The sequence below is a fragment of the Alternaria postmessia genome, assembly GCF_024291825.1.
Source record: "Alternaria postmessia strain BMP 2775 chromosome Unknown scaffold_47, whole genome shotgun sequence".
Lineage (NCBI taxonomy): Eukaryota > Fungi > Ascomycota > Dothideomycetes > Pleosporales > Pleosporaceae > Alternaria > Alternaria postmessia.
Window position 1 is genome coordinate 183,084 of NW_026260120.1, and position 26,854 is coordinate 209,937.

Consider the following 26,854-nt stretch of genomic DNA (forward strand, 5'->3'; position numbering starts at 1 on the left):
GAAAGACAAGACCAAAACGTGTGGCGCCCGAGTAATGTGAGGAGGAATTCAGCGGGGAGTGAATGGTCAGTGTAAATGATGGGAGGTATGGGCCTGAGTTGGAGAGGTATGTCTCACTCTCACTCTACAATTCGAAGACACTTTAGCATGCTTCACCATTCACTATGAGCATATGGCAAGCCTTGTGCCATGACAGAACTCTTCGAATGAGACAGTTTTCTTGCTCAACCTCATCCTCGTCCAACCTCTGAGAGTTTCATTCTCGAGCATCACAAACTGACAATCAGATGCAGAACACCACAATCAACTCCTACGGCATGATCAGAAACCCATACCTCGACTACCTGTACCAAGGCCAGTACGAGTACGAGTTCCTCAACAACATCAAGAACAACGCCAACCAGCACATTGGCGACTACAAGGCCCTTGCGGCTAAGCCACCAGCCCAACACGATGCTTTCCTAGACACTGTTAAGGACCATGCTTACCACGTCCCCGCCTACTTCGACCGAAGCGAAGCGCCCAAAAATACACATGAGCATGCTAGAGAAGAGGTGAAGCTCGAATTTGACCCTCCACTCAGCCATTATGCGGAGCTTAGAGGTGGTCTGCCGATTGGCTATGTCTGGATCCCACCAAGTTCTCCTGAACCTGAGCCTATGCCACGCAAGGCAACTCCGGAGCAAGACGTCGTTCCCGTCACTCCGTCAAGGCCAGTCAGGACTGTGACTACTATTAAGAAGCCCAAGAGGAAGAAGACTGTCATTTTCGCCTTCAGCCCTTTGCAAAAGAAGCGCAAGCGAGAGACTACCGCCGAGTACCATATGCGCTTCACCAGTCCACTTTCGGAAGAGCTGTCGGATGCGCCTAGTGGTTTGCTGACACCTGAGCCGAGAGAACTTGTACTGCATCGCAGGTAGTAAGTGGGCATGATACGTTCGGTGGATATTGGTGGACAAGACCAAGTGGTAGATCAAGAGTGGGAGAGGTTACTACGTATAGGAAGTTGGCTGATAATGGGGCTATAGTTCTTTCTTCCCATTTGCCTTCAATGCCATACCCTTTTGTCTCCTCACACCCGCAAAGCCTTCTAGTATACCGACCCACATCTGAACCAACGTGATGACTATCCTCGCAACGTGATCTTTCCATTCAAGGAGTGGTTTCCTTCCACGCATGAACTTGGCATCTATTACCTCCCACCCAGCATCACCTCCTAATGCCTCTCCAACCTGCAATCCACTCCGACAACCATCCTCATGAAAGCCATAACCTGTCCATGCGCCTGCGTACCAGATACCTTGCTTTCCTTGAATCTCATGAAGCCGATCTTGCGCGAACACCATGCGGGAGTTGTACAGTGGATGTCGGTATTGGTAGGTTGCATGGGTCAGAGCCGGAGAGGGAGGATGTGGAGGGTTGAGAGTGACAAGTACGTTGTTGTAAACTTCGCGCGGGATATGCTGCAGAGTGTTCATGTCGTAGGTCAGGCAGACGGTCTCGAGAGCACCCGAAGAAGTGGTCAGGTTTGCGTACGATGGAGCTTTAGACTTGGATGTGGTGATGTAGTTCCAGGCGGACCAAGCTGTGCGTCGATGGGGCATAAGCTAGACATTGTTAGCTACACTTGCATATGTGGGGCATTTGAAACTTACCGAAAGATCGGAATGCAGGTATGCTGTATTCGGCGTGGTCTCGAATGCATCCATAATCTCCTTCTCTGCCACTGTCGCGTCGTCACCTAGCATCCACCTCGCCTGATCTCCGTGACAAGCAAGCACCACTTCATCGAATACCTCCGTCTTTCCCTCTCCTTTCCCACCCAGCCTTAATTCCACTTTTCCGCTCTTCCTAGTCACAGCCAGGACCGGTGTACCAAGATGGCCTTCACAGTTTCCAGCCAACTCCAATACAGCATCGATATATTTGCTAGATCCTCCTTCCACGGTCAACCATGGCGGTCTCTCTGCAATCGTGCTGAGCAGGTGGTGATTCCACATAAACCGTACTAACGTCAATGCCGGGAACTCAAGAGCACACTTATCGGCACCGGTACTCCATACACACGCAGTCATTGGAATTAGATAATCGTCTCTGAACGCGTCTGAATATCCTTCTCTTTCAAGATACTCGCCAATGCTCATCTCTGTAGCGGCGACAGCTGCAGATGAGCCTGGAGTGATGGCCAGTAGATCTAGAGCAAACTGGTTGAACCGGATGATGTCGAAGATCATGCGCCAGAACGAGGGTTTGAGTGCATTTTCAGGTTGCGCAAAGAGCGAGCTGCCTGACGTGCCAGACCATTCAAAAGCACCAGCGTCACGAGATATCCCAAAGGTCATCTCTGAGGCTACAGTCTTGACTTGCAAAGCTGACAGAAACTTTATGAAATTTGCTGGGCTTTGTTAGTACCGAAACAACACGGGCGCAAGTTATGGCAGGAGACGAACGGTATGTAGCGGTGTTGAGAACGATGAAGCCCGTATCCACGGGCGTGCTCTTGCCATTGTGCGTCCATGTCACAGTGTTTGTATGACCACCAAGACGTTCCTCTTTCTCGAAAAGATGCACCTCATGCTGGGTATTACGGAGTGCATAGAGGGCGCTCAGGCCAGATATGCCACTACCAACGATGGCTATGCGCTTCTTTTCCATCTTGCCGCTCATGATCAACTAGCGCGTATCTGTGGCGGGTATACTAACGGCCAGGTACACGATATGAGTTGACGCACCAGAGTGACGAAAGAAGTTGAGCAAAGAAAAGAAGTTGCGCAGAGCTCCGAGTCATGATGTCATCGATCTGAAGCGGATGTCGTTTCAGTGGGTGCATGACTAGTACCAAAGGAAAACGAACACGTTCAAAGTGTAGGCATTGTAGGTATCGTAAACTCTCAGCTTGATGTCCGGAGCACAGCGACTGGCAAAGAAGTCGGCGGCATTGCACGCTGTCACTGGCCCTGGGGTTGGGGCCCGCTCTCATGTGGACACCGCAGATCTTGACCCATGGCAATATCAGAGTTATTGTGGAGTCGGTGTTGCATCTTTGCATGTTGCTAGTATGTTGAATATATGAGACGTTTGGGGAATGCTGTGACACGGCTGTTGTGCACACGGCACTGGAACGGCCAGAACGCCACCTACGTAAGGACGGCGACAGCACCAGGAGCGAATCTGACAGTATACTGTGTCAACAGGATAGCGTCAGACGTATCGGCAAAGCAACAAAGGAGAGGTGGAGATGTTGCTAGAGCACAGGAACTCGTGGTGTCCTGCACCCCAGTTCTAGAATGGAAGTGGCACACGTGACACGGCAGGGATGACCTTGGCAAGTGCGTAATGCGCCTCATGGACTCCGGCCTCCAGACTCGACGTTGCATTCACAAACACATCCAACCACGTCGCTATTCGCATTCACAGGACAATAGACATCGCCGAGCTTACACGACCCGAACCGGTGCTGCCCATACCACACCACAGCCATGTCCAATCTCATCGACGCAGATGCAGGCACCGAGCGCTTCAGCGGCTACGAAGCCGAGTTGAAGCTGGTGCAGGCCGACCTCAGCCAGCAAATAGAGCAGATCAAAGAGACAAGCGGAGAGCCCAGGAAAGCCGCCATCAGCAGAGCAGAGCGCGCGCTGGAAGAAGCCGAGGAGCTGGTGAGTTGTCGCCTAAACACTTATGTCGCGCGTATGGACAACAACAGCAACAACAACGCATGACAAGACTATGTTCAAGACCAGGTTACTGACATAGACATGCGACAGATTGGTCAAATGCGCCTTGAGAAGTCCAACATCCCCGCAAACCTAAAGTCCAAATACAACGCGCGCTTCCGCAACTTCGAACACGACCTCGACTCCCACAAGCGCAAACTAGAAACCTACACCTCGGACAAGTCCAAACTCTTCGGCAACCGCTATACCGACGACCCAGAGAGCGGCGATGCCCAGCTGGAGCAGCGCCAACAACTCCTCTCCGGAACAGATCGTCTGAACCGGTCGAGTGGAAGACTGAGGGAGAGCCAGAGAATCGCGCTGGAGACGGAGCAGATCGGCGCAGGCACGTTGAGTGACTTGCACAGACAGCGGGAGCAGATTACAAACACAAGAGAGAGACTGCTGGAGAGTGAAAGCTACACTGATCGGAGCATCAAGACGTTGAGGGGCATGGCGAGACGGTATGTATACCTGCCACTCCCACCTGTCCCCTACTCCAGTTGATGTGGAGTGTAGATGGACGCCCTTTTGATATAGGTGACAAGAGTGCTAACGATTTGTGATTTAGCATGGCTACAAACCGCATCATCACGATTGCCATCATTACTGTTCTGGTGCTGCTTATCATCGCTGTCATTTACAGCAAGTTTAGATGATTGTTCTTACGTTCGAGAAGCGTTTTCCGCCTGGCGTCTGGAGTATAATACGCTGTGCGGATGGGTGTTGAAGCTAAGGCTTAGGTATCAAATGGCATCCACTTCAATGGTTTCAAGGGGCAGCAGTTTATCACGGGTACAATAAATTGCAACTCTGCTGTGACCTTATGTGCGCTGATACGCATTAATTATTTTACTAAGACATTAGGTATCTAATCTACGCGTATTACATTACGTCTCATTACTCCCAAACGTCCGCCATATTGCGGCTGCACGCGAAGCTCATTTCCAGCCAGGAGCTATTACAATTAACTCAAACAACCCGGAAATCGTTATGCGTTCCGAAAGAAAGATACATGCTGTAAATCGCCCAGGAAAAACGTTGCTGTGGGAAGAAACCTGTCGTGACAGCGAAGACTCGAAGTCTAGAGTGAACCTGAAGGAAAGTGTATTTGAAATGTGTCGCAGAGCGAAGCACAAGAAACATGGAAAGAATGGCGGGGTCTTGCTATGAGCCTCGTCTAAGGAGTGACAACACATGTGACCTTCTCAGCTTTCCGATTATTGAACGATAAGAGTGTGTAAAGGAAAGGGCGCGTGAATCCAGTGGACTGATTCCCGCGTTGAGAGGCGAATGCCGCCTGTCCACACGACTAAGACCTCTAGGGTTGCATGTGTCGTTATATACACATGGTATGGTAACACGACGAATGCGATAGAGGCATGTCGTGATCGAGAATGACCTCCGATCTGGTCGTGCAAAGCCTGTGCCGTTGGCGTACCCGAAGCAGCTGTGCTTCATATCTTCGGAAGTTGTCCAGTCTTGTTCTCGGGTTAGGAGAGAACATATCCTGCGGATTTGGTATTTGTAACGAGCGTATTATTTAAGGTTGATGGGTGTAGGCATCCGATTAAGTTGTTATGCGGAAAGGTCAGCTAGAGGCTATTCAGTCTACTGAGCCGACTGGGAAAGGCGTGAGTGGTAGCTGCTTATCAGCTCCAGGTGTTCGTGGCGGTAATGGAGAAGGCGCCCTCTGGCTGCTCGGGTGTCGGGTGTGGGAACCCAAGGCCAACGGCGATCCAGTTCGCAACGGGGCGGGCCATGGAGGGCTGAATGGTGTGATGGGTGACATGCGCAGAGGATCAGGCCTTCCTTGAAAGCGTGTAGCAGATCGCCCTCGCGTCGAGCTCTGTGTGCTTTGCGAACTACCGCTTGCATTGCGAGAGTGATTGTTGTAGCTAGGTAGACGTAGCGTTGGTGGACGACTACTGTTTGCGACAGAGAAGCGACCACTTGGGGTGCGAGAGAGCGTTGGCACAAGGGGTTGAAGAGGGATGTCGCTTTGTACCGAGTCGGCCCTCGGAATGGTTGTCTCGAGCTTGAGGGTGTGGGAAGTGCTTGATCGCGTCGTTGTTCGTGCTGTGCTGGGTCTCGTTACATGGGTGGCGGTACCCGGCCCAGTCATGGTGGTGCGCACCGTACTGGGTCTTGTCCTAGTAGTAGTAGTAGTAGTTGGACGAATAATGGTCGTCCGTGCCGTGTTCGGTCTCGTCCTGGGAGTCGCCGTAGTAGGTCGGGTGTTCCCTTGGCGACCAGTCCTCTGTTTTTGGCGCTCGATATCGAGAATTCTAGCGTTGGTGTATTGCGGCACTGCTGAGAAGTAATGCGGCGCCAGCAGAGCGAAAAGAGGTCGCATAGCTGGTATGCAAGCGCATATAATGCCGACGTTTACTTCCACTGCAGATAATGTCGCATGATCCACGTTATCGAACGATATGTCGGTCGAATTGGCGATATTATCTAGGGTGTACAGCCGTATGATAGAGACCATCGTGACGCTATTGGTGTCAGCATTCGTTGACCTTGCAATGTCTGGTCCTGCCTCACCTAGCACCTAACACAAACACGGCCACCAAGCCTTCTTTTTGCGATTTAGGTAGATGAAGAGCCCGAACGATGGATAGCGGCATGAGAAAGATCACCACGTCTTGTGCAATATTGACACCGGCGTTTACAACCCATATGATGAGCTGATTCACACAACGCCCATCATCGATGGACTTATCCCATGAAAAGGCGACGGGGCTGCAGATAAACACGCTCGAGAATGTCGCCCACCCCCCATAAAGGATTACGATACTGAGCATAGCATAGCAAGCTATGCGGAAGCCTCGCACAGGAAATATGCGGAGATATTGCACGAGGATAGAGATCTTTGTGACCGCAAGGGTGAGGTTGTAAACCCAGACGCTTGCCCAGAAGGCCTAACTTCTTGTCAGTTGAAAGCTTAGGGAAGCACGGAGAATGAAGTTCGTTCAGTCAGCGTAAGCTGTGTACCTGCAGCAGATACGGTGTAGCTTGCACAGGGCACTGTCGAAGGATAAAAGCGTTGAGGAACTTACTGTACGTAGAGTAACTTGCTCATTGAGTTCAAGCCGCGACTTGTGTTCGCCCAACCCATTCATTACTTGTTCCGCCGTCAGCACGGCAAGTGCGACGGAAAGAATCTGTACGTGGTCAGCTAGAAGTGCACAGTTCGTGATCCAGGTTCACCTACCATAGCAACCACGATGCACGCATCCTCAAGCCCAGCTCCCTTCGATATTACCAATCGTGTAAAAAGACGTAGAAACACTATGAGACCAGAAACTAGTGTGAAAGCAAGTACAATGATATTAACCCGGGTACCAGCGGGCGTAGAGCTATCGAGATCCATGATGGCCTTAGTATTAGATGGACGAGTCGACAGAACAGAAAGGAGAAGAAAGCCGAGACGTAGGACCTGCGAAGGCTCGCATGGCTCAAGCCTTCATATTGGCTAATGCGGAGAAAATGGAGAATTAGGATGTTCGCAAGCTGGTCGTGATAGGAGATGCAGTGTGAGGTCGGTAGTACAGTACAAGACTGAGCCAGTCTCGGGAACGAACAGTGCTAGTGCATATGGCTCGTGGGATTGCAGGAAGAACAAGTCCTCATTGGTAAGGAAAGTCGGACGACATTAACCCCCGCACAGCTTGAGAGTGAGACGCAGGTTCCCGACGTTCATGCTGCATTGGGAAGCGCGAACAGGACCAATATCGCGTGGACTCCCCCCACCATGGGCACGTTCCTACAAAAACGACCGTCTCATACGTGACGATAGTCGCAGTATGCAGATCCCGCAGGGCACTGGCCTAATGGCGCCTTGTGGTAACTGGCCAGGCACCAGGTTTGGCAGAGAACGTGCGAAAATAGTCGAAGAAGGGGGGTATAATGTCACAACTATACCCCTAGGGTCAACTCGTGGCAGCCACCGTTAGGAAGCCACCGGGTTAGCTTAGTTCTAGGTTAGCATGGCTGAGGCGGTGCTACGGAACTGTTGATGTCGCATGTCATTGACTAGATGCCGCTTTTGACAGATCCGTTTCGAAAGCCTGAAGAGTGTCGTACATATGTGAACATGTCATGTGGTGACTTTGTTCTGTGGCGTGTGATTGCAATGTCTGTCGCGCGCGAGTCTTGCATGCAGGAAAGCGGCTGGTCCAGCAGAGACCGCGTACCTGCATGTCCCGTACTGGAAGTGTAGCAGTTCGCGTAGGATGGCGCAAGGCTAATGACCCTGCTGCAGATCTAGCCGAACGCAGACCGTGCACCGAAACCTTGATGTCTTTCTTACTGGTCTGAAACGACCCTAAGGCTATCGGCGCGCTCCCCACCATATAGCGTTTTCTTTCAAGGCAGCTTGTGGCTATCCCCCACCATCTTGGTAGATTTGGCGGAAATAGACGATATTGATGGGTAGTTGACCTCTTTCGGTACCGTACAAAGCCAAAAGATCACGCGACTAGCTTCGGCAATTTGGAGCTTGTTTTGCTCTTCGGCAGGCAGGGAACGACTGTGGCTGATATTCGGTTGTTCGATCACACATCCGAGTCACGCTGTGCGCGATATACGGCTCTTACCGGCCTCAGATGTAGGTTGAGTTTGGCCGACTACGAACTTTCTTGGCTCACAACCTTCTTTGCATCTTCGGACGGTCGTGTCACTTCCAAATCTCGCGATTCAGGCGACAAGTGTATTGAACAGGAACGATGCAACAGTTGGGGCGACCGGACTTTCGAGCGAGCAAGTAGCCGCATCTTCCCATGGCCGCCCACGTCCGCAAAGTTCCGAATAAGGCTCGGTCCCAGTTGTAGCCGTAACATTGCGATATAGGTGCAGCGCCTTAACGTCTGTGTAAGGCTGATGGAGAAAAAAGCGCTGTCAGGGTGAAGAGTGAAGTAAGGGAACGAGAACGAGAACAGTAAGCTTCCGTAGTGTGGTGGGGTCGGCATTGACGTTTCGAAGATGACTGGCCCTCGGTTTGATCTGGCGGAAAGATACTTTCCTATCACTCTGTCAAAGGGGTCTTTGCAATCAGCAAGGGATCGATCTATGAGCAGCTGTATAGAGGTCGTGCATAGCCAAGAGAGTTGTATCTATCACGGAAGCCTAGAAACGAAGACGGCAATTTTGGCCGCGTTTTGCGGCCTCCGAAAATGGTTACAGATCTTCGATATGTACGATGTTCGTGATGGTCACAGGCACATGGCCATGGATCTACCCGGTAGTACCTATTTGTGGGGTACATAGATAAACACTTTCCTTGCGAAAAGCTTAGATGCTTTTTCATATGACTCAAGGGAGGATTGTGGAGAGCCGCCTGAAGGATCGTCGGGTGGTAGTATCGGTGGATGCGACACGTAATTCACACGCAAAGCAAGAGCAACGCCGATGCCATGCCGGTAACGGACACTGCGTTGTCCGAGGGTAGTACTGATGCACGCCCACCTTCTGCTTATCGTTGTTATGGCCCTTCGTGGGTATCCGGTGCGAGTGTGTGAAAGCGCGGCATGCCTGCCGAAGAGCGGCCAACGATGGTGATACAATGCAGCAGCCAGATTAGCGACATGGGTTGTGTTGGCTAGGATGCTGACTGTCCGTAAGCGACAAGAACTTTCAGCACGGTAGGACGAGGGAGAGGCGCGCACACTTAATGTAGGATATCAGGGGAGTTGATGCCTAGCATAGTCTCAGAGCGTGCAAGCTGGCAAAAACAGCGGCATTACCGGTCAGGTCGGCTTCAGCGTACAGGACTAAGGTAGCCTTGTCGAGACGAGTGGATGCGTAGGCGGTAGTGGTGGTTCGGGCGCCAACAAACTCTTCTTCAATCAAGCGGCAAGCCGCAAAAATCAACGAAAAGCAGCGCAAAGCTAGCAATGGGTGTCAAAAATTCCCAGCCGACCCTAAGGCCAACTGGAGCGGTCATAGTTGTAGTTTTCAACTAGCAAAAACGCTACCTCGGACGAATCCTCACTGGTAAGCGTAAAGCCCGAGCACTTGGATGCAGAAGAGAAAGGAGGACGAGGGGGCGCGAGATTAAGTACTGCCAGCAGAAGAGCTAGAGACTTGGCGCACTAGAATCACATGACCGGGCACGTCCGCCTAACAGCGGGTCAGCGCCGGCATGGGCGTTTTCAACCAATGGCAAGACCGCAGTGCGATGAAGGCGGAGCTAGGCAGCAATTCACGCTTTTCTCAGCCTGCACAAGGTCTTGCTTTGTGGTTTCATAGGCACCAACATAATTCAAGCGTGAGACTTTACCTTCATTGGCCCGCCTGCTCATAAACACATCCTGCAGTTCTTCGGAGCACGCCCTACCCGCAGTCCAAGCTCACAAGACCTTTTTTCCAATCTACAAACACGAGTCAAGAGCGCGGCATGAGCGCCATTCTTACGCGCGGTATGCGCACGCTCCTATGAGAAGACGCTTGCGCATTCAGAGAACCTACATACAGGCGCGATGTTGCAAAGACCGAGAAATTGCAGGCTCGGCTCTGCGGTCATGCAAGAGTTGAGCACCAGCATCCCTTTGCGTGCTTCCTCCACACCGTTCAGGAAAGATACACTAGTCATTGTCGCTTACCCTGTCAAGCTAGCCAAGATATACAGAGAAGCAGCATCAACACTAACCTCGTCACTTGTAGCAAAAGCAACTCCCGCGGCCGCATCCAATTACCCTGGATCCACTACCATGCTCAGAATATTAAATACGAAGGATTAAATACATGGACTGATCTGTGGCTTAGAGGCTAATCACCATCTTCTGCTATTGGACCCGCCTGCAGAGTGCTCACAGAGACCAGACAAAGCCTGGGTACACGACCCGACATATAGTTATGCACGTCCGAGTCAGGATTGGAGCCTTTTGAATCCATATTCGCTGCAGGATTCCACTCCGGGCACTGTCAGCTGCAGTATTATCCAGCATAGGTCAGGAGTGCCACAAGTTGTGAGGCTTTATTATACCTCCTGCGGCAACTGTTGGTCGCCAAAGCTAGGGTAAAGGCGGATCCAACTCCCGAGTCGTTTCGGTGCCAAATGCCGATCGCGTTCGAAACGAAGCTTCACTTGTAGAGATGCGTGAGGGCGTAAACATAGGATATAATACATGTATGTGCTCCCGTTGCGTGATGTTCTGTGCGTGCCTTTCTCCTGCTTTACTTCACTAAACATCGTATTCACCAACACTACCAATGGTACCACTGCTCATGGAGACAACACTTTTGTCGGATATCTACATCCTGCGCTGCCCGCTACCTCCCTTGCGCGTGTGAGGGGCACTGCCCGTTGCAGCGGCTGGTACATTTCATTGTTCAGGAACATGGCTACCTTGGACAGCAGCAAGCCCGACTTCTATCACTTCTAGTGGGAAAGATCGCTTTCAATTACATGTATGTGCCTGCCCTACCTCTTACTAGACTTTCTCCACCTCATTTGGAGGTAGAGAGCTCAAAACAAGAAGAACTCGTGCGTCGGTTGATGTACTTCTGCAGGGGTATTGGATACCGGCTGTTGCACCACCGGAAGCTCCCTCCGGTTCCAAAGACCCGAAATGTCGACAGCGTACCGTCTGGCCAAACCCTCGAAACAACTCAAAGCTATGCGATGCGCACGCTCTGCCACCGGGCCCTTCATCATCTGCAGCCAGCGGATTGCCGTCGTAACACAATGGATCATCTTCGCTGCCTCACAAGATGTTGATATGGGATGTGAAAGGCCAAGAAGACAAACAGAGATAGCTTGCATGATATGGTGCACAAGGCACCACCAAGGGCACTGCTCATATAGCTGGGGACTATACTCATCTGGAAGTGAAGCAATGATCGTGCTTGCAGCCTCGATACAGCTGTCCGCCATGCGTCTCGAAAAGCTTGCATCATTTGCATCCCTCCACGGTTGCCGCCTGGCAGTCAAATATGGGCGTGTTAGTAGTATTCGTGCGCTGCAGAGTTGGAACCGAAGCAACATGCGCTCGCGGCCGGACACGTCAAGCGTTTTGCGCAACGGTTCATCTGGTCTTATTTCCTGGGGTAACGGTGAAGCCCACTGATCGAGACGTTGGCTCAAGAGAGAGGTATCCTGTTGAATATCGGTTGGCGACCGAATCATCGTACCCGCGGAGTAAAGGGACGTAAGAATGTTCTGGGTTATGATGGATAATTGAACGACGGCTCTGAAATACAGCCCCGAGTTGGCGTGTGTTCCTCTAGGTCGTATCGATGTTTGAGAAGCGTTTGAAACGATATTCGAAGAGCCGGAAAATATAGCAGATGTTGAAGACGATGCGTTCGTCGTACGCATGCTGTGTGCCGCCTCCATTTCCCCCGCTGGATCTTCTTCCGACACTGCCACGGGTAACGGCACTGAGCAGCAAGAATCCACGATAATGCTAGGCCTACCGGTAATGATACTCAGCGTTCTTTCGAGAGAGTATAAGCTCCACCACGTTTGTACCAAAGTCTGTCGTTTAGAGGCGCTTGCGGAAGGATCTTCGTTCCGTACGTGAAGGCCGAGGGAAAAGGCTGAACGAAGAGCCACCCCAACAAGCGTCCAAGCCCTACAATAGTCAGCAAACTTGTCCTTCGAAAAATATCTAGGTGTTGACTGAAACTCACCGACTAACTTGTCCGATACTTAGCCAGTAGAACGCGAGAAGACCCAAGCCTTGGATTCGCGGCACATCAGCATGAGTAGTTAGAGAAGCTTCATTCAAACCAAACGCCCGCGCCCTGGCTTGGAACACATTGGCGTCTCCTGTCGGCCAGTCCTTATTGTAAAGGTACGAATAATTTGCACCAATGGCGAAGACAAGATTCAAGATGGCCTGCCACTTGAGGTTGAGACGTGGGGCATTCCCCGCGCGCAAAGCCGTGAAATACACGCGAGTTTGTTCCTCGAAGTTTCGTGGCAGGATCGGGAAGGAATCGTGCACCCTGAGCATATAGCATCGTATCAAATGCTCAGCGAAGTCGGGTTGGGGCAGTTCGTATGGGTCCACGTAGAAGTTGACACTCACATCGTCACAGTCAGTCCAGAAGCTAAACGAACTTATCTGCTCGCTACCTGGAGCAACCGAAGGACGGCGTTGAGGCTCGGATCCAGGCCACTCTGTATCCGTTCTTTCGTGCTGGGCTAGGATCACTGCACGCAACCATTGTACCTCTGAACTCTTTCCAATGAATCCTGTTGATCGGGCCTTGTCTTTGCTATGCAAGTCTTCATCCAGGAGGTCCAGGGCTTCGGTCTCATGACGCTCGAAGTATTCAGTACCACTGAGTTCTCCGCTTTCTTGTGAGCCACGCCTGTCGTCCACGTCAAGATGCGATGGTGTTGGAGTCGGGGTGAGCCTGTTTTCTGACAAGTCCTCATCGATCTGACCCGTGTGAGTGTTTCAACGTTACTCCTTGCATGATAGCGATTTGAACCAAACTCACCTCATCTAGGATGTCAGTAATTCGGTCCCCATCTTCGGCGCTTACACGGTCTCTTATATCCTTAAGAAACTCTGCTAATTGGTGGCATTGTTCGGTGACGCTTTAGTCGTCAGCAATGCAAAGGTAATAGACTAGGGACTGGACAGACATCTTCAGACGGTCTTTCCGAGGCAGGATATAGACGCACTCGCGATTCGTCGTCGCGCAATGCTTACACCTTGGCTTCTCGCCGGTGCATTTGATCTTGTGGGAGCGACACTAAATGTGCCACCGTTAGAACTCGTACCAATTCATAATCATGCCAGCCTATCGGATGAAGAACACGCCTGGTAATACTACAAGGCGTGTAAAACCGGTTATCAATCGCTGCCGTTAGACACCCGTGCGCGATTCAGACTTACTCCGGTACAGGCCCGTGGAACTCGACGTCTGTCTTTCTGTCCACCCTGCCTTTGTTCAAGTCTTTGCAATCGTGGAATTGCAACTTTCCCTTGCCCAGACAAGGACATTCCATAACTCGTCGGATAATGATGCTCGGGGGTGTTCGATGCCATGATTCAGGACAATGTACCGTGGATCGACGTGGAATTGTTGTTCAAAAGACCAAACGTTGGTCCAGGATAGATGAAGGCGACGCGGCAACAAAGCGGATAATCCGAGAACCCCAGATTATGTCGGCTACCCGAAATCGACTTCAATCGCGTGCGGGTTCGACCTAGCGAACGCCATCAATCCAAACTTGGGCATGGAAGATTATCCACAGGAGCCTGCTGGATCCTGGGGTGGACACACATGGCCCTGGTTACTGCTGGATGTCTATTGAGCTAGAGTTTGTGATTCTTCACAGCTCGTTCGAAAATTCCAACGGAACCCTTCACCGTAGCCAATAAGCGCGATTACTGTAGCCCTGGCCCTGGCCCCTACATCTTGTCATGAAGAATTATTGTGGGCTGATGTCAACCTTTTCCTAATATACGTGCTGAATGAAGACCGTGGAGCCAACTGGCATCGATTCAATACCATCGGGGATTCGGCAATTGCAAAATCAAGACGCTGGCTTCCCCCGGGCCCAACCACATGCTATGCAGCCGCCTGTTCACTAGGATACCTAATTAGGACTTCGCCTTCCTCAACGCTGTGGTCGGGCCACTTCTTATGCGGCTACCAACGTCTACTGTACCGGTATTGCCACGAACCAGGATCCTACGTGACGCGGGAAAGCAGATCGGCAGGCAGACAGGATCTATTACTGCATGTCGCCATATAGTCACTTATTCGTGACAGGTACAAACACCCCGCATGGGAAAAAGAGTACAGCTGGACCACGTAATGCTTACCCAGCCATTATGGAAGCACATCATTCGTACTGTCGTGGGTCTTGGGCTTTAGTTGGTATTTTTTGGCCCTGTAACACAATCGGACGTGTCAGTAGTATTGCGGGGCGTACTGACTCGACATACAGGACCGCGACAGCACCTTTCTTACTTTGAGTCTGGAACACCTCGAGGAATTGAAGGACGTTTCGGCTCCACGGAACGATGTCACAAGATAACATTCAGGTGAATCGCTACTTATGACGACCGTTAATCCTTCAGCCCGGCTGTCACTCTTTACTCGAATAGACTAGCGAGTCTGCTTAGCGTGGCAAATGTCGGTTTAGGCCACATCCTACCTTCACACCCTCTTGTCGTGTCCTAGAAACTCGTATCGAGAAAACATGTACGCGAGCATTAAGTCGGACCATTCGGTCCGTAACTTAATGTAAACAAAGCCTATTCGCATTCATCCGTTGCAGTAAGTGAATTTCTGGGTCGTTGTCATCTTGCTCGCGTGGCGGAACAAGTATAGTACTGATTTGACTCAAGGCCTGCATCTTGAGTGTATCAAACCTTATGAAATCTGTAGTCGATGCATGACGTTGGGCGTCCGTAGTAACGCCAGCCAATCGTAAATTCGCCAGGATCAGCCTTGCACGTGGGGTCTGTCACCAAAGACCCACATGCCCGTTGTGAATGCGACTCATTGCCAAATAAGAACTCGTGTCTTGATCTGGAAGATTTATCAGATGGTCACAGCGATGCGGTTGCCTCATTCCCGGTGTCGCAGCATCGGGTAGAGAATCTTCTGCCGCCTCCGCGCGTCTTTACAGCGCTTTGGTAGTACGCAAGGCGGTAATTTTGGTACCTAGAACTTTACGCCGATCTAAGCGCGCATGCGCCGATCTGGAAACGCCTCGCTGTCGCTCACTTCGCTTCGACTCGTGTGCGTTGCACAGTAATGTACGGCAAATACGGTAAACTTGGTCAGTAGTCCTATGCCATCATAAAAGAAGATGATAAGACCTTGATCATGCATCGCAGAATCTTGCTCTAGCCAACGTCGATCTGATTAAAGAGAAGATCGCCAGATTTCAATCTCGGCACAGCTAGCTGTGTCTGGGATCCGACGTCCAAAGTTTGGATGACACCAGCTAGTCGGCCGCGTCGAACACACATCCGCTCTTCCTCCCGCACGGTAACTAATCCACGACTATCGTCTTCACATGCTCGCATCAATGGTCGCATACTTTCAGTAACGATCTCTACGCCACCCTTGGTTCGTTGCTCCTTGGGCACACTTATTGCGCTCTTCCGCCTTCATTGCCGCCGGTTGCCAACTTGCAACGGGTACCGGAAAGTGCATCATACGACAATTCAGTATTCCTAGGTGTGAGCCTGCGAGCGAGTCAAGAGAAGAACGAAGACCACAATCGCGTCACCGGACACTTCCCATTTTCAGTGCTTGGTACACACTTGGTGGCGCCCTCCCCGCAATTTCTGTCAGACAGTGCTTGCGATTCAGTATCTCCCACCGTTTTTAGCCGCACCGAAGAAGCCCTTGAGAACGTCCACTTCGCATCAACCCCTTGTGGGCAAAGATCTGGCAATTCCACACCATCTATTTGGAATATGTTCTGAGTTTTCGGGTTCGGATTCGGGGCCTGAACTTGGAATAGCGAATTGGGGGTTGACATGCAACCACCATCTTACTCAAGGCGTGCAGTTGTTGTTAGTCTCTATTGAGCCTGCGACCGGCACTAGTATGCAGCTCGTAAGATGCTTGCATCGGTTGAACAATTCCATATCCCCGCGACAAGGTCACAATGTAGTAGTTTGGACAAGAACAAGATAAAATTCAAACCCCTGCCTGCATCGCTTGACGACGATTTACTCCTGCCACTTCAGGAGCATAGCATGATACAGTAGCGGTTGCGATTGAATAGAAGGACGGAACCATCGAAGTGCTATGGCCCCCACTTCACATCCTTCAATCTGAGCTTCATACCGTTCCTCGGTTTACTGGTCAGCGTGCCACCCACGACAATCTCCTCGTTAGGATCTGCCAGCTCCATCTCGAAGTTACCCACGAATGTCGCAACAAGCGACCTCATCTTGGCCCGCGCAAACCTCTCTCCAATACAGCCCCTCGGGCCATGCAGGAATGTTAAGAAACTGTAGTTGCTCTCTGCTCCACCGTTCATCGTCGCGCGACCGGTCGTCGTATCCATCCAGCGCTCTGGTACGAAGTCTTCAGCGTCTGGTCCCCAAAGCTTCGGACTTCGGTTAATTGCCCACGGAACAATCCAGAACATGGTGCCGCTGGGTATGAAATGGCCGCAGACTGTCGTGTCCCTGACAGCGACGCGCGATGTGAGAGGTACTGGGAGAAAGAGTCGGAGAACTTCGTTGCAGACACAGTTGAGATACGGCATACTTTCTAGAAGCCTGGCGACATCGAAGTCAGGGCTTGACAGAACGCCTGGATCGGGAATATACTTAAGGATTTCGGAGCGGAGCCGAGCTTGAATGGCTGGGTGTTGGGCAAGCAGGTAGGAAGTCCAGGTCAGTGCAGAGGATGTGGTTTCGTGACTGTCTTGGTTAGCTCTGTGTCAGGGCGACTCGGAGATCGGGTATACTGACCCTGCGGCTACAAAAGCAAGAAGTTGGTCCACGAGGTTCTTGTCCGACTGGTCGTTACCGCGAATCATGATGGACAAGATATCGCGACTTTCCTGACCCTCGGCTTTCTCGCATCTGATCTTCATCTTCCTTTCTACCAAAAGCTCCGAACAAATCCTCCGCAAGTTCCTAGTCGTAACCGTTACCCTCTCATGCAACCTCCACGGTAGCTTTCTCACCAGCCATGGTGGTAAAATAACGTTGGTAAGATAGTACAGTACCTTCTCGGGTGTCGGCTCAAGGATCTCCTGGTAGTTCTTTGCCAGCTCGTCGTCCTTGTTATACAGAGACCCCAAATCTCTGCCCATTCCAGCAATCCCAATGATATCCAGCGTAACCCGTGTGGCATAGTAACAGACGTCCAAGACACTATCTGGTTGCACACCAAGGTCTCTCTTTACCACGGCGCAGAACTCCATTGATTTCCCCCAAAACACCGGATATAACTCCTTGATATGTCGGAAACGGAATGCAGGCATGATGCTTTTCCGCTGCCACACATGCTCCTCTCCTTCACTCATCAACAATCCCTCCCCCAGGAATCTCTTGATAAAGTTAGCCCCAACGCGCGGCTTTTCGAAATCATAGCACTTATACACTAGGACATCTGCTAGCGCCGCCGGCGTCGTCAGAAGGAGTTTGGTAGTATGCAGGAATCCCCGTCTGAGAATAATACCGTCGTTCGGTACCGTTCTCATCGTGCGAACTTGCCAGTCTCGGCTCGGCTGGTGTTTCTTTAAGAGAAATTGTCCATGGCCAAAGAGTGGTATAAAGCCTCTGGGCTGCGGTAAATTGCATAGAGGACTGAGGAAGAAAGGGTATATGAACCATTTGTGTAAGATGAGGATACTGTTGTGGAGAATGGTGAGCGTGAGCCAGTATTTCTTCAAAGAGGTGTCTGAGAGAGTATTGGCAAGCAGAATGTATGCGGCGGTTGCTTCAAGAGCCGGGAGGATAAGACAATTTGCAAGGTTGAACTTCATGATCGTTTGGTTGCTTAACGTACAACAAAGAGGGTGCAAGATCGCACCCTTCTTATGAATAAATAGTTTGTTCCTCCTTCCAAAGCACTGTCAGTATTTTGATTCACTAGAGTTGTACAATCACCCAGCCGGCTAACAAAGAGCCCTGATGTTCCTCATGGTATCGTGCACCTGCTAGACGCCTGACGCTGCTATGGGACCGGGGTTATCGCCGTTCCGGCTAAGCACGAAAACCAACTTTTATTGCGGTGCAGTCGTCTTTGCGTGCAGAAGAACGCAGCTGCTTATCCAGCGGTGTTGGTTTCGCATTCTTTCGGTCCCTACTAAGGGGTCCGCTTTGTTGCTGTGCAGTCGTGTGGTAAACCTGATCTATTTTGACCTCAATAGTTTATTGCCGACCTCCAGATACGAATCACCTATTCAGGAGTAAATTAGGCACCATCCGTTCCGCAATCTCGCCTGTATTTATTCCACGCTCTCGTTTCGCCGTAAGTCGCCCCCCTTCTCCATCAACTCAACCTTCTCTTCATCACCCACCAGCTTCTCTGCCAAACCGTCTTCATCGGTCCGCGGATCCAACCCAGCACAACGAAGCACAAACCCACCAATGAGCTGCTCCGCCTCAAGAGAATTTCTTGTTAATGCATGATCATCTCGATCAAAAAGCTTTAACTCTTTATCACCTTCCGTACCATACATACTATATAGTCTTTCCGAGCACGAAGGACACAGCGTTCGATCACCCGTACCGTGAAGGAGTAGAAGTGGTTTCGGCGCAAGTGAGCGTATACCCTCCGTCTCTGCTGTTTGACTAGCGACGGTCGCACACCCGACCACTCTTTTATCTTGGCCACCAATAGTAAACACAGGAGCGCCACCAAAAGACCAACTTACCAGCACAAAGCGCTCGATCTGGTAAGACTCTTCTAATTGTTTCATAGCTGCTAGGACGTCTCTCACACAATACTTGTTGCGTGCTGGATATCTATAGTCGAGTCGCAATGCCGGCACGGCTTGCTTGAGCGAGGCTAGCTTATCTGCTAGAGAAAGATAGATCGCCGATGGTCCTACGACACCGCCTCCTGCGCCAGAAAGGAGTATAGCCGCTGTCTTGGATGCTGATGTGGCTGATACTGTGGATGGTAGGTGGAGGATCCCTGGTACAGAGCCATCAGGCCCGTCTTCGACTTGTATTGACATCGGTTTGACGACACATGCCTTTTGTGTGCAGGCTGGATGCGATAGGACTAAGTAGTCGTTTAGACGCGCTGGTCTCAAGGGGGTCGATGGGCGCGAAGTGGCGGATAGAGAAGTACCAGGAGGTGACATGATGCGCGTTAAACTGTCGATGTGACTTAAAAACCGTTTCATGGAAGAATAATTAGATGCTTCATATGTTATGAGTGTACCAAGCGTCCTCATCCGGCTATACTGTAGTGTTCGCCACTCACCACCTGTTGCCTCATGCTTCGTCGGGTATGATGTCACATCACGGGCTATGATACGCTGCACGTTCTTGATCTATCCGTTTGTACACGCCGGAGAAATCGTTCTTCAGATGACGCACTCCCGACAAAAAGGGGAACAGGTAGAGAATGTAGACCAGATAAGCCAGGTCCGCCGAGTTGTGCCACGCTAACCTTTCCATCATACCCAGGTTCTGCGTTTCTGTAAGGAGTTGGCGAAGATCACGACCACATCACGACCACATCACGATACGCAACAAAGGCGCAATACCGAGGTGTATAGTCGCACCAGATTACACGAGCAAGTGAGCAAAAAGTGATACTAAGGACTACGATTACGTCTTATGCTACAGTACTAACGTAATATTGTTAGGTGGCCAACTGGCCACCCTCCGTCATGCGCCATGTCATGCTCAGCCACGAGCTTTCTTATCATAAACGCCGTTTGCTCTGAATATGCAATGCATTGAACGCCAGTTTAGCCACATCACCTGTAGAAATTGATCCGGGATACCCAAGTCGTACCGAGTTGCGCCCCCATGCCCACCTTCCTACCCTAACACCTTCATTCCATCGTCAACTTCTCAGTGGTCTCTAAGACCAGGATCTCGGTACCTGATTCAGAATCATCTGTACGACGGTTCCCTATGTCTTCACTGCCCGCTCTACCCCTTGATGGGTGTTGGGCAACAACAGGTGAATCTGCCCCATCCGAGAAGTTACCAACGCTGCTCTCGCGTACCCGTTGTGCAACGCTAGCTGCGATTTTCTCATCGAGCATGTTTACCAATCGTTCTGAATACTGATCCAGCAGCTTGACCATGACCGTCTCCTCAAAGGCCTTGGTTTTCACCTTGTCTCCAATCGCCCTGGCAGTAGCGGCAAGCTCCCTCTCGACCTCTTTTGCGAGTTCCGGGCTCATAGTATCGCTGGTATTTGCTAGACGTTTCCTGTAGGCTCGAAGCGTTCTACATAGGCTCTCTGTCGACGCTCCTAAGCTGCCAAATTCGTTCACAGGGGCCTTCGTGCGGTTTCTAGCATCTATTGATGCACGACGTTTACCAAGCTGCGGGTTTCTGGGACTAGGTGGCGATGGAGAGCGGTTCTTGTTTTTGCGCCCTGTGCCTTGTCCTTGCCATGCTGTTATCCGGCCTTCGCGTGAACTACTGGTCATAGGAGATGGTTCGAGTTTCGGCGTTGGGGCCAAGGAGAATTTGGATACCTTTTTCCGCAGCTTTGGTGATTTGTTACCGCTGGGCGGTGGTGTTTCTTCTACAGGTGAGCGTTGGAAACGGGCCATTTCAGATTGCGAGAGGACGCGTCGTAATGGTGGCTTGCTAGACAGTAAATCCTGGTTGGAAGGCGTGTTTGGGGCGAGCAAATCCATAGACTTCGATACGTCGTGACGATTAGGCTGCAAAGCCAGAGCCCATGCAAATATGGTTCCATCCACAGCAACTGTGACTAGCGACTTCTCGCTCGTTTCTTCACTTACGTGCTCAGGCGTCTCTACGAGCGCGATATCGGAAACGCCCTCCGTATGGCCCCAATCGCGAGCGACCAGGGAGCCGCTTTCATCGTAGACGCGTATCGATTTATCAGTGCTTGACACACCCGCAATTAGAGGAGCACCCCAGTTGCGTGGTATGTGGACCAAGGAGGACAGAACGACTGCATCTCCACCATCAGTGTCGCATGCACGGAAGTTGCTGAGTAATTGACCTGTTCGAATGTCAAATTTGTGTACCTGGCGATCGATAGTCGAGACTAGAAGAGCATCGTCCTGATCGATGTCCCAGGCCGATGACACCGGCGTCGCTTTTAACATGATAGCTCGTGACATCACAAAAGCTCGGGTTGTACCACGATCGTCTTCGATAGACAAAAGTTCGCGGACCACCAGACTTCGATCGCTTGAGGACGACACTAGACGCGTGCCATTTCGAGAGAAAGACACTCCATTCACTGCTCCTACGTGCTCGTCCAGAGTTTGCAGTAGATCCCAGGTTTCTTCTAAACGTGTGAACACTTGAACGGTACGATCTCGGCTGGCACACGCGACGAGGGTCATATCCGACTCCTCATGTATGGCAATGCTGGTGATTTCGCTGGCATGTGCCTTGAACTCTAACGTGCAGGTTTTAGTGTTGCAATCGATGAAACGTAGAACACCATATTTGTCACCAGCAACGAGGAAAGCTCCATCAGTGGAGGCACGGACTGTCCTTAGCTCGTTAGGGACGGCATCAGGTTCGTCCAGCTGCTCAAGCTGTACTTGAAGCAAGCCCTTGAACGTCCCTTGACTCCAGAAGATAACCGTACCGTCAGCAGCCCATGTGTAGTACGAAGCCTCGAACACGTTTGGTTGCGCGAGATCAGCATGTACTCCTAGTACAGCGTTTCCATGTGCAGGTAAGGTGTGAACGACATTACCCACAGCGCCTTCATCATCGTCGGAACACAGTTGTGACAATCGGATGGCTCGATGAGTGTCGACAGTGATGAGATAGTCTTTCAAACAGGCTATCACGCCGATTTGATTGCATTCCGTAACCGAGGTGGAGGGAGATTCAACGCGCGATGGAGGTGAGGGCGGAGGAGTTAGCCTTCCAATCATCTCCTCTATGTTGAAAGTCTTGAGTGCTCCTTGACTACCAGCAACGTGGAGTCGCCCTTTAACGTCGACAGCTAAAGAGCTTACAGCAAAGCCGGCGTCAGCCAATCTCGAGAAGCGATGATTGGATTCGGTATCGTCAATAAGACATATATCCCCTTTGTCAGAAGCTACGACGGCCTTGTTTCGGGCTATGGCGACCACACTTGTGAATGTCGACTCTTTCAAGCTCTCTAGAATGCAATTCCTTCCTGGTAGCGTTTTGTGTGTGGAGCCGGAGAGAAACGAGACATCGCTTTGACGCGCCTTGGAGATGCGCATTGTCGCATTGAGGTCGTCTACCTTCCAGACTTTGACATGTCGGACACCGACAGTCACCAGCTTGTTTCCCATCCACGCCATTCGGTTGATATGGCTGACGCATTTGTTGCTAGCATGTAGCGTAGCAGCTCCGGTGCGGGAGTTGATGTGCCATATGTACAAAAAGCCATCGTTGGCGGAGCCCAAGCTAGCAAGGAAGCGAGAATCGGGACTGAAGGCTACGCAGTTGACGCCGAAAGTGTGGTCCGAGAGGGAGGTGAGTGGGGTGTCTGAGGCGGCATCTGACGAGGCAGAGAAGATGAGTACGCGCGGTTTGTAACCCGTCTAGATTGTGTTAGAATCATACAGCGTGAACTGAATGTGTGTCTCACCTCTCCGACAGCAAAGAATTTGCCATCAGGGCTGAAGCTGACACAGGTTGCGGCCTTGATCTTGTCTTTGGTACCCCAGGCTCTGTTGCTCGGAGAATCTGCCCAGTCGTGGGCACTAGGGGATGGGAGAGGGGAGCCTCCGAAGCCAGCGTCGCGCAGGGAGACAGCAGTGCGGTTGCGGCTCTCGTTCTGAGTGGGCGTCGAGGGCCCGCCGTATATGGATGCCGAGGGATTGATGGGATTCGTAGTAGGTCGTGCGCGGTAGAAACGCTGGGTGACCTGCCCTTGGGCATCTATGCACGCAATGACAGCGGCAGCACCCGCCGTGTAACCAAAGCTGCTCCCCGACGGCAGGCTGTCGAAGGCATTGGCCGAGTTTGTCGTGGTCCCAATAACTTGGCGCAATGCAAGACTGGCTTCGGCACGTCCAGCCTTGACGGGCGAGCGCGGGGTGGTCTTGAAGAATGGGGATGGAGAGGGATTGAGCTTGATGCCGGAGCCGATGGCTGGGCTCATCATCCGGGGATTGGAGGGCGTAAGCGACATCGCGGCCTCCAGGTCAGTGGTAGAGGAGGTTTGCGATGGCTAGCAGACATCTCAGAAAGACGTCATGGCACTAGGCGCGCCTGCACGATGGGACGGGGTGAAAGGAATATCGCGTGGTTGGTGAGGGAATCTTTGGCACGCAACTACTGCGACTACGGGGGAGTGGCCCGGCAGCTATCCAAAAAGAACGTGAGAGAGCGATTGAGCGGGGGACTACGTGTCCCTGAGTGGTGAGGGTGAAGGAGCAAAGGGCCTGCAGCTTGAGCGGTCGTGCATCAGACGGGCGACGCGCATCTGAGGGTGAATTGGCTCAACGGGGCATTTGTTTGGGCGGTCACGACACGCAAGGAAGCGACGATCTACAGCGCCAGGAACAGGCGGAGTAAAAGAGCTCGCTAACTCGCTAAACCCTATCACCATGCATCCGTCACATTCTCGTCACTCAGCACCAGCCACACCAATTTCCCCAAGGCTCTCCTGTCGCCGTTACCACTTCTACATTTTGACGACATCGCAAGAGATGCCGACATGCAGGGCACCCGCCTCGATGCAAGTGTCCGCCCGTGGTGCGATCCACACATGCATCTCCTGGCTAGCATGTATACGCGCCGGATCAGTATCTGCACCGAGTGTTGCGACGTGGCAGAGCACACGTATCCATATTCCTGGTCCGAATCAATGCTGCGTAGCAACAGAAGAAGTTGTGGATATCCGGGTCCCTGGTGTCCACATGCCCGCGGCGGAGTGGAGTGGGACGTGGGACGTGGGAGTTGAAGGGAGATAAAGTGGGGAAAGCACATGTACCTGTCTTTTCGAACATCAGATTCTAATCTACTCCATCATGGCAAGAGCAAGACAGTACGAACAAGCACGAGCTGACCTTATCAGGCAACTGGAACAGACTTTTCAACGCAGACGTAGGTAGCGATTTGTCCCCCAAGTCGCACCCAATACTCAAACTCTCAGATCAGCGGACTAGCTTCCACCCATTCCCCTGCGCATCCAACCTTCGAACATTCAGAAGGCATAACAGCGAAAGCGTCAACAACGCGCCGGTATAAACGATAAGTTTTAAAAAGTCTCTCCCCACCAAGTCTTCACCAGCGATCCTGGACACCAGTCCACCGGCAATAGGTGTGCCAATAACGAAGCCGATCCCGCGTATGGTAATGGTCGCGCCGCTTTTGGGATAATACATTTCGGCCCCAAACAGCATCTTCTGCGCAGAGTTCATGACGGTGTTGAAGACGCCGCTGCTCAGTCCATAGCAAACAGTCATACCAACGTATGGTCCCAGATCGCTGGTTATTGCGGATGACAAGAACAGCGCCTAGGTTGCAATGGCGTATACGGCGGTTGCAACTATGAGCATATTCAAATGACCAATCTTGTCTGAGAGCCAGCCGGTACATATTCTCCCCGGAATTCCAATCCCCGAGTTGATGGCCAAGAGATATGATCCGTGGGTGATGCTGGCCCCTATAGACTGGGCAAACTCAGGTCCGAATGCCGTAGGGATGGCCAGCGTCAACGCCATGATCAAGTTCACGATTGCGAGAGAAGCAAAAAGAGGATCTCGGAAGACCTTCCAACTGACAATCTCCGTAGACCGCCTTTCGAATTTTCGCGGCGGAAGGGCGAGCGCACTTGAGATGGACAGGATTGCAAAGCTCAATATAGAGAGGAGCCCCAACGTCCACCGGATTCCAATGCTTTCGAGTAATGCCGTTAGTACAAACGCCCATACCATACCCCCTAGACCGCCACAAGCGAACATGGCACCCTGTGCAAGTCCGCTCCGTTGTGGGAAATACTCGGGTAAAATAGGCGCAAGAACGTAATTAAGGATGCCAGCTCCGATGCCAACCAGGAATCCTTGGCAGGCGACAAGCGTTGCCAGCTGTATCGTTGTAAGCAGTTGTGGCGCTGGGACTTGGAGAACTTTACTTACATTATGGCTTCCTGCAGCAGCCGCGAAGCCAATCGTGATGAAGGCAGTGCCTAGTCCACACAAATATTTGACGTGACCTCCCAACCTAGGTAGGTGTGGATAGTAAAACAGCCCAAAGGCGGCGACGAGCCCACCATTTCCCAATGAGCCTACGGCAGAGATCAACGGGCGTTGCGACAGCTCGCCTTGAAGAAGGACACCCTCTAGGGCAGACGCTTGCCGTCCGTAGTGTGCCTGGAAAACACCAAAAGACTGGTTAAGGCCTATTATCGTAAAAGCCATGAGGCATGTTGAAGCAAGTATCCTGCATTGCTGTGTCCGGGTTACAAGATCACCGTTATTCTCGGACTTGATTTCGGTGGATGAAATTGACATTCTGGTGTGCGACTTCTCATCGACCGAGGACTGGACTTGGCCAACTATCATCGATTTCAGTCCATGTTCATGAAAGCAGTGGATTTGGTAAAGCTTACTGGCTTGTTCGGAGTTGTGGACGCTCATCTTCTATTGCAGTAATAGGATTCTGAATGGTGGAGGGAGAGACGAGGATGCGTATCATGTCACCGATTATGAGTTGTACGTTGAGCTTTTCTTTCCGTTGTTTTTGTTCGTCGTCGATGTCCCATAGGCAGCAATGTGTAAATTACGGTTCTGTTCAACGTTGAATTCTCCGTCCACTATCGATCCATGGTACTGTCTGTCCACCTATGGCAAACTCGACCTTTCCAAAATCTACCAGCTACAACCTGTGTGGACAACTTCAAGCCTTGGGACATTCGGTTGGCGAGCTGAGACGGAGTCAAGTCCTAGTTCAGATCATCCCAGGGTGCGTGAGGAGACCATATACACTGCATCGGATAGCCTGCAGTACTGACCCACATATTCCATCGTAGCAACCAAATTCTACAGAGTGCTGAGTGACGCGCCAATGAGACGTCACAGCGCTGCTTGGTGCCGAACTTGAGGCTCATTGCCTCTTCCTAGATGTTGCTCTCCGTGCACATGTGAGTTGCATCGGCTACGTCATTGGCTGCTAATCTATGCGTGAATGTGGTATACAGTGTAGCTACACCCAGGGAAGCTTAACGTAGTATCGATGTCTGTACGACGAGACTAGAATGGCAGTTGCCAGGCTCGTCTATTGCAATGTGTTGTGGTAGAGATAGACTCGCAGGGCGGGAATAGCCGGCGTGTGCTTGGCCGTGGACCCTTGTTTAGGGAATACACTAAATGGCCGCGTGACGAGCCAGGTCGCGTAACGAGCCACCCCACCAAGATCGGACGATCAAAAAGATGAGGTTATTGAGCCACCCACAAAAGCTATTATCGTGGAATTTTTTGGTGTATTGATATATAGACGCTACTAAAGCGTTTGCACTACTTGTATCTCGCTGGCGTCTTGAGTCGGCGGGTGTGTAGGCCAAATTTGGGT

At 51.5% G+C, this 26,854-nt stretch overlaps 8 protein-coding genes across 8 annotated transcripts; 2 read left to right on the forward strand and 6 right to left on the reverse strand.

Moving 5' to 3' along the window:
* Positions 1-287: 287 nt before the first annotated feature.
* On the forward strand, positions 288-920 carry J4E82_007239 (uncharacterized protein; the record flags this gene model as incomplete). Its single annotated transcript, XM_051733485.1, has 1 exon — positions 288-920. One exon carries the CDS (start codon positions 288-290, stop codon positions 918-920), a length of 633 nt encoding a protein of 210 aa, XP_051586808.1.
* A 102-nt stretch (positions 921-1,022) lies between these two features.
* J4E82_007240 (uncharacterized protein) lies at positions 1,023-2,667 on the reverse strand (the record flags this gene model as incomplete). Its single annotated transcript, XM_051733486.1, has 3 exons — positions 1,023-1,607; positions 1,656-2,395; positions 2,451-2,667. 3 exons carry the CDS (start codon positions 2,665-2,667, stop codon positions 1,023-1,025), a joined length of 1,542 nt encoding a protein of 513 aa, XP_051586809.1.
* Positions 2,668-3,479: 812 nt separating this feature from the next.
* On the forward strand, positions 3,480-4,375 carry J4E82_007241 (uncharacterized protein; the record flags this gene model as incomplete). The annotated part of the gene is made up of 3 exons (XM_051733487.1): positions 3,480-3,659; positions 3,768-4,180; positions 4,288-4,375. The coding sequence occupies 3 exons, from the start codon at positions 3,480-3,482 to the stop codon at positions 4,373-4,375; spliced, it is 681 nt and encodes a 226-aa protein (XP_051586810.1).
* Positions 4,376-12,349: 7,974 nt separating this feature from the next.
* Positions 12,350-13,686, reverse strand: J4E82_007242 (uncharacterized protein; the record flags this gene model as incomplete). Its single annotated transcript, XM_051733488.1, has 4 exons — positions 12,350-13,111; positions 13,173-13,272; positions 13,388-13,507; positions 13,574-13,686. The coding sequence occupies 4 exons, from the start codon at positions 13,684-13,686 to the stop codon at positions 12,350-12,352; spliced, it is 1,095 nt and encodes a 364-aa protein (XP_051586811.1).
* Positions 13,687-16,455: 2,769 nt separating this feature from the next.
* Positions 16,456-17,649, reverse strand: J4E82_007243 (uncharacterized protein; the record flags this gene model as incomplete). Its single annotated transcript, XM_051733489.1, has 2 exons — positions 16,456-17,080; positions 17,132-17,649. 2 exons carry the CDS (start codon positions 17,647-17,649, stop codon positions 16,456-16,458), a joined length of 1,143 nt encoding a protein of 380 aa, XP_051586812.1.
* Positions 17,650-18,618: 969 nt separating this feature from the next.
* On the reverse strand, positions 18,619-19,482 carry J4E82_007244 (uncharacterized protein; the record flags this gene model as incomplete). The annotated part of the gene is made up of 1 exon (XM_051733490.1): positions 18,619-19,482. One exon carries the CDS (start codon positions 19,480-19,482, stop codon positions 18,619-18,621), a length of 864 nt encoding a protein of 287 aa, XP_051586813.1.
* Positions 19,483-20,184: 702 nt separating this feature from the next.
* Positions 20,185-23,471, reverse strand: J4E82_007245 (uncharacterized protein; the record flags this gene model as incomplete). Its single annotated transcript, XM_051733491.1, has 2 exons — positions 20,185-22,878; positions 22,926-23,471. The coding sequence occupies 2 exons, from the start codon at positions 23,469-23,471 to the stop codon at positions 20,185-20,187; spliced, it is 3,240 nt and encodes a 1,079-aa protein (XP_051586814.1).
* A 1,330-nt stretch (positions 23,472-24,801) lies between these two features.
* Positions 24,802-25,797, reverse strand: J4E82_007246 (uncharacterized protein; the record flags this gene model as incomplete). Its single annotated transcript, XM_051733492.1, has 2 exons — positions 24,802-25,371; positions 25,423-25,797. The coding sequence occupies 2 exons, from the start codon at positions 25,795-25,797 to the stop codon at positions 24,802-24,804; spliced, it is 945 nt and encodes a 314-aa protein (XP_051586815.1).
* Between the last annotated feature and the right edge of the window lie 1,057 nt (positions 25,798-26,854).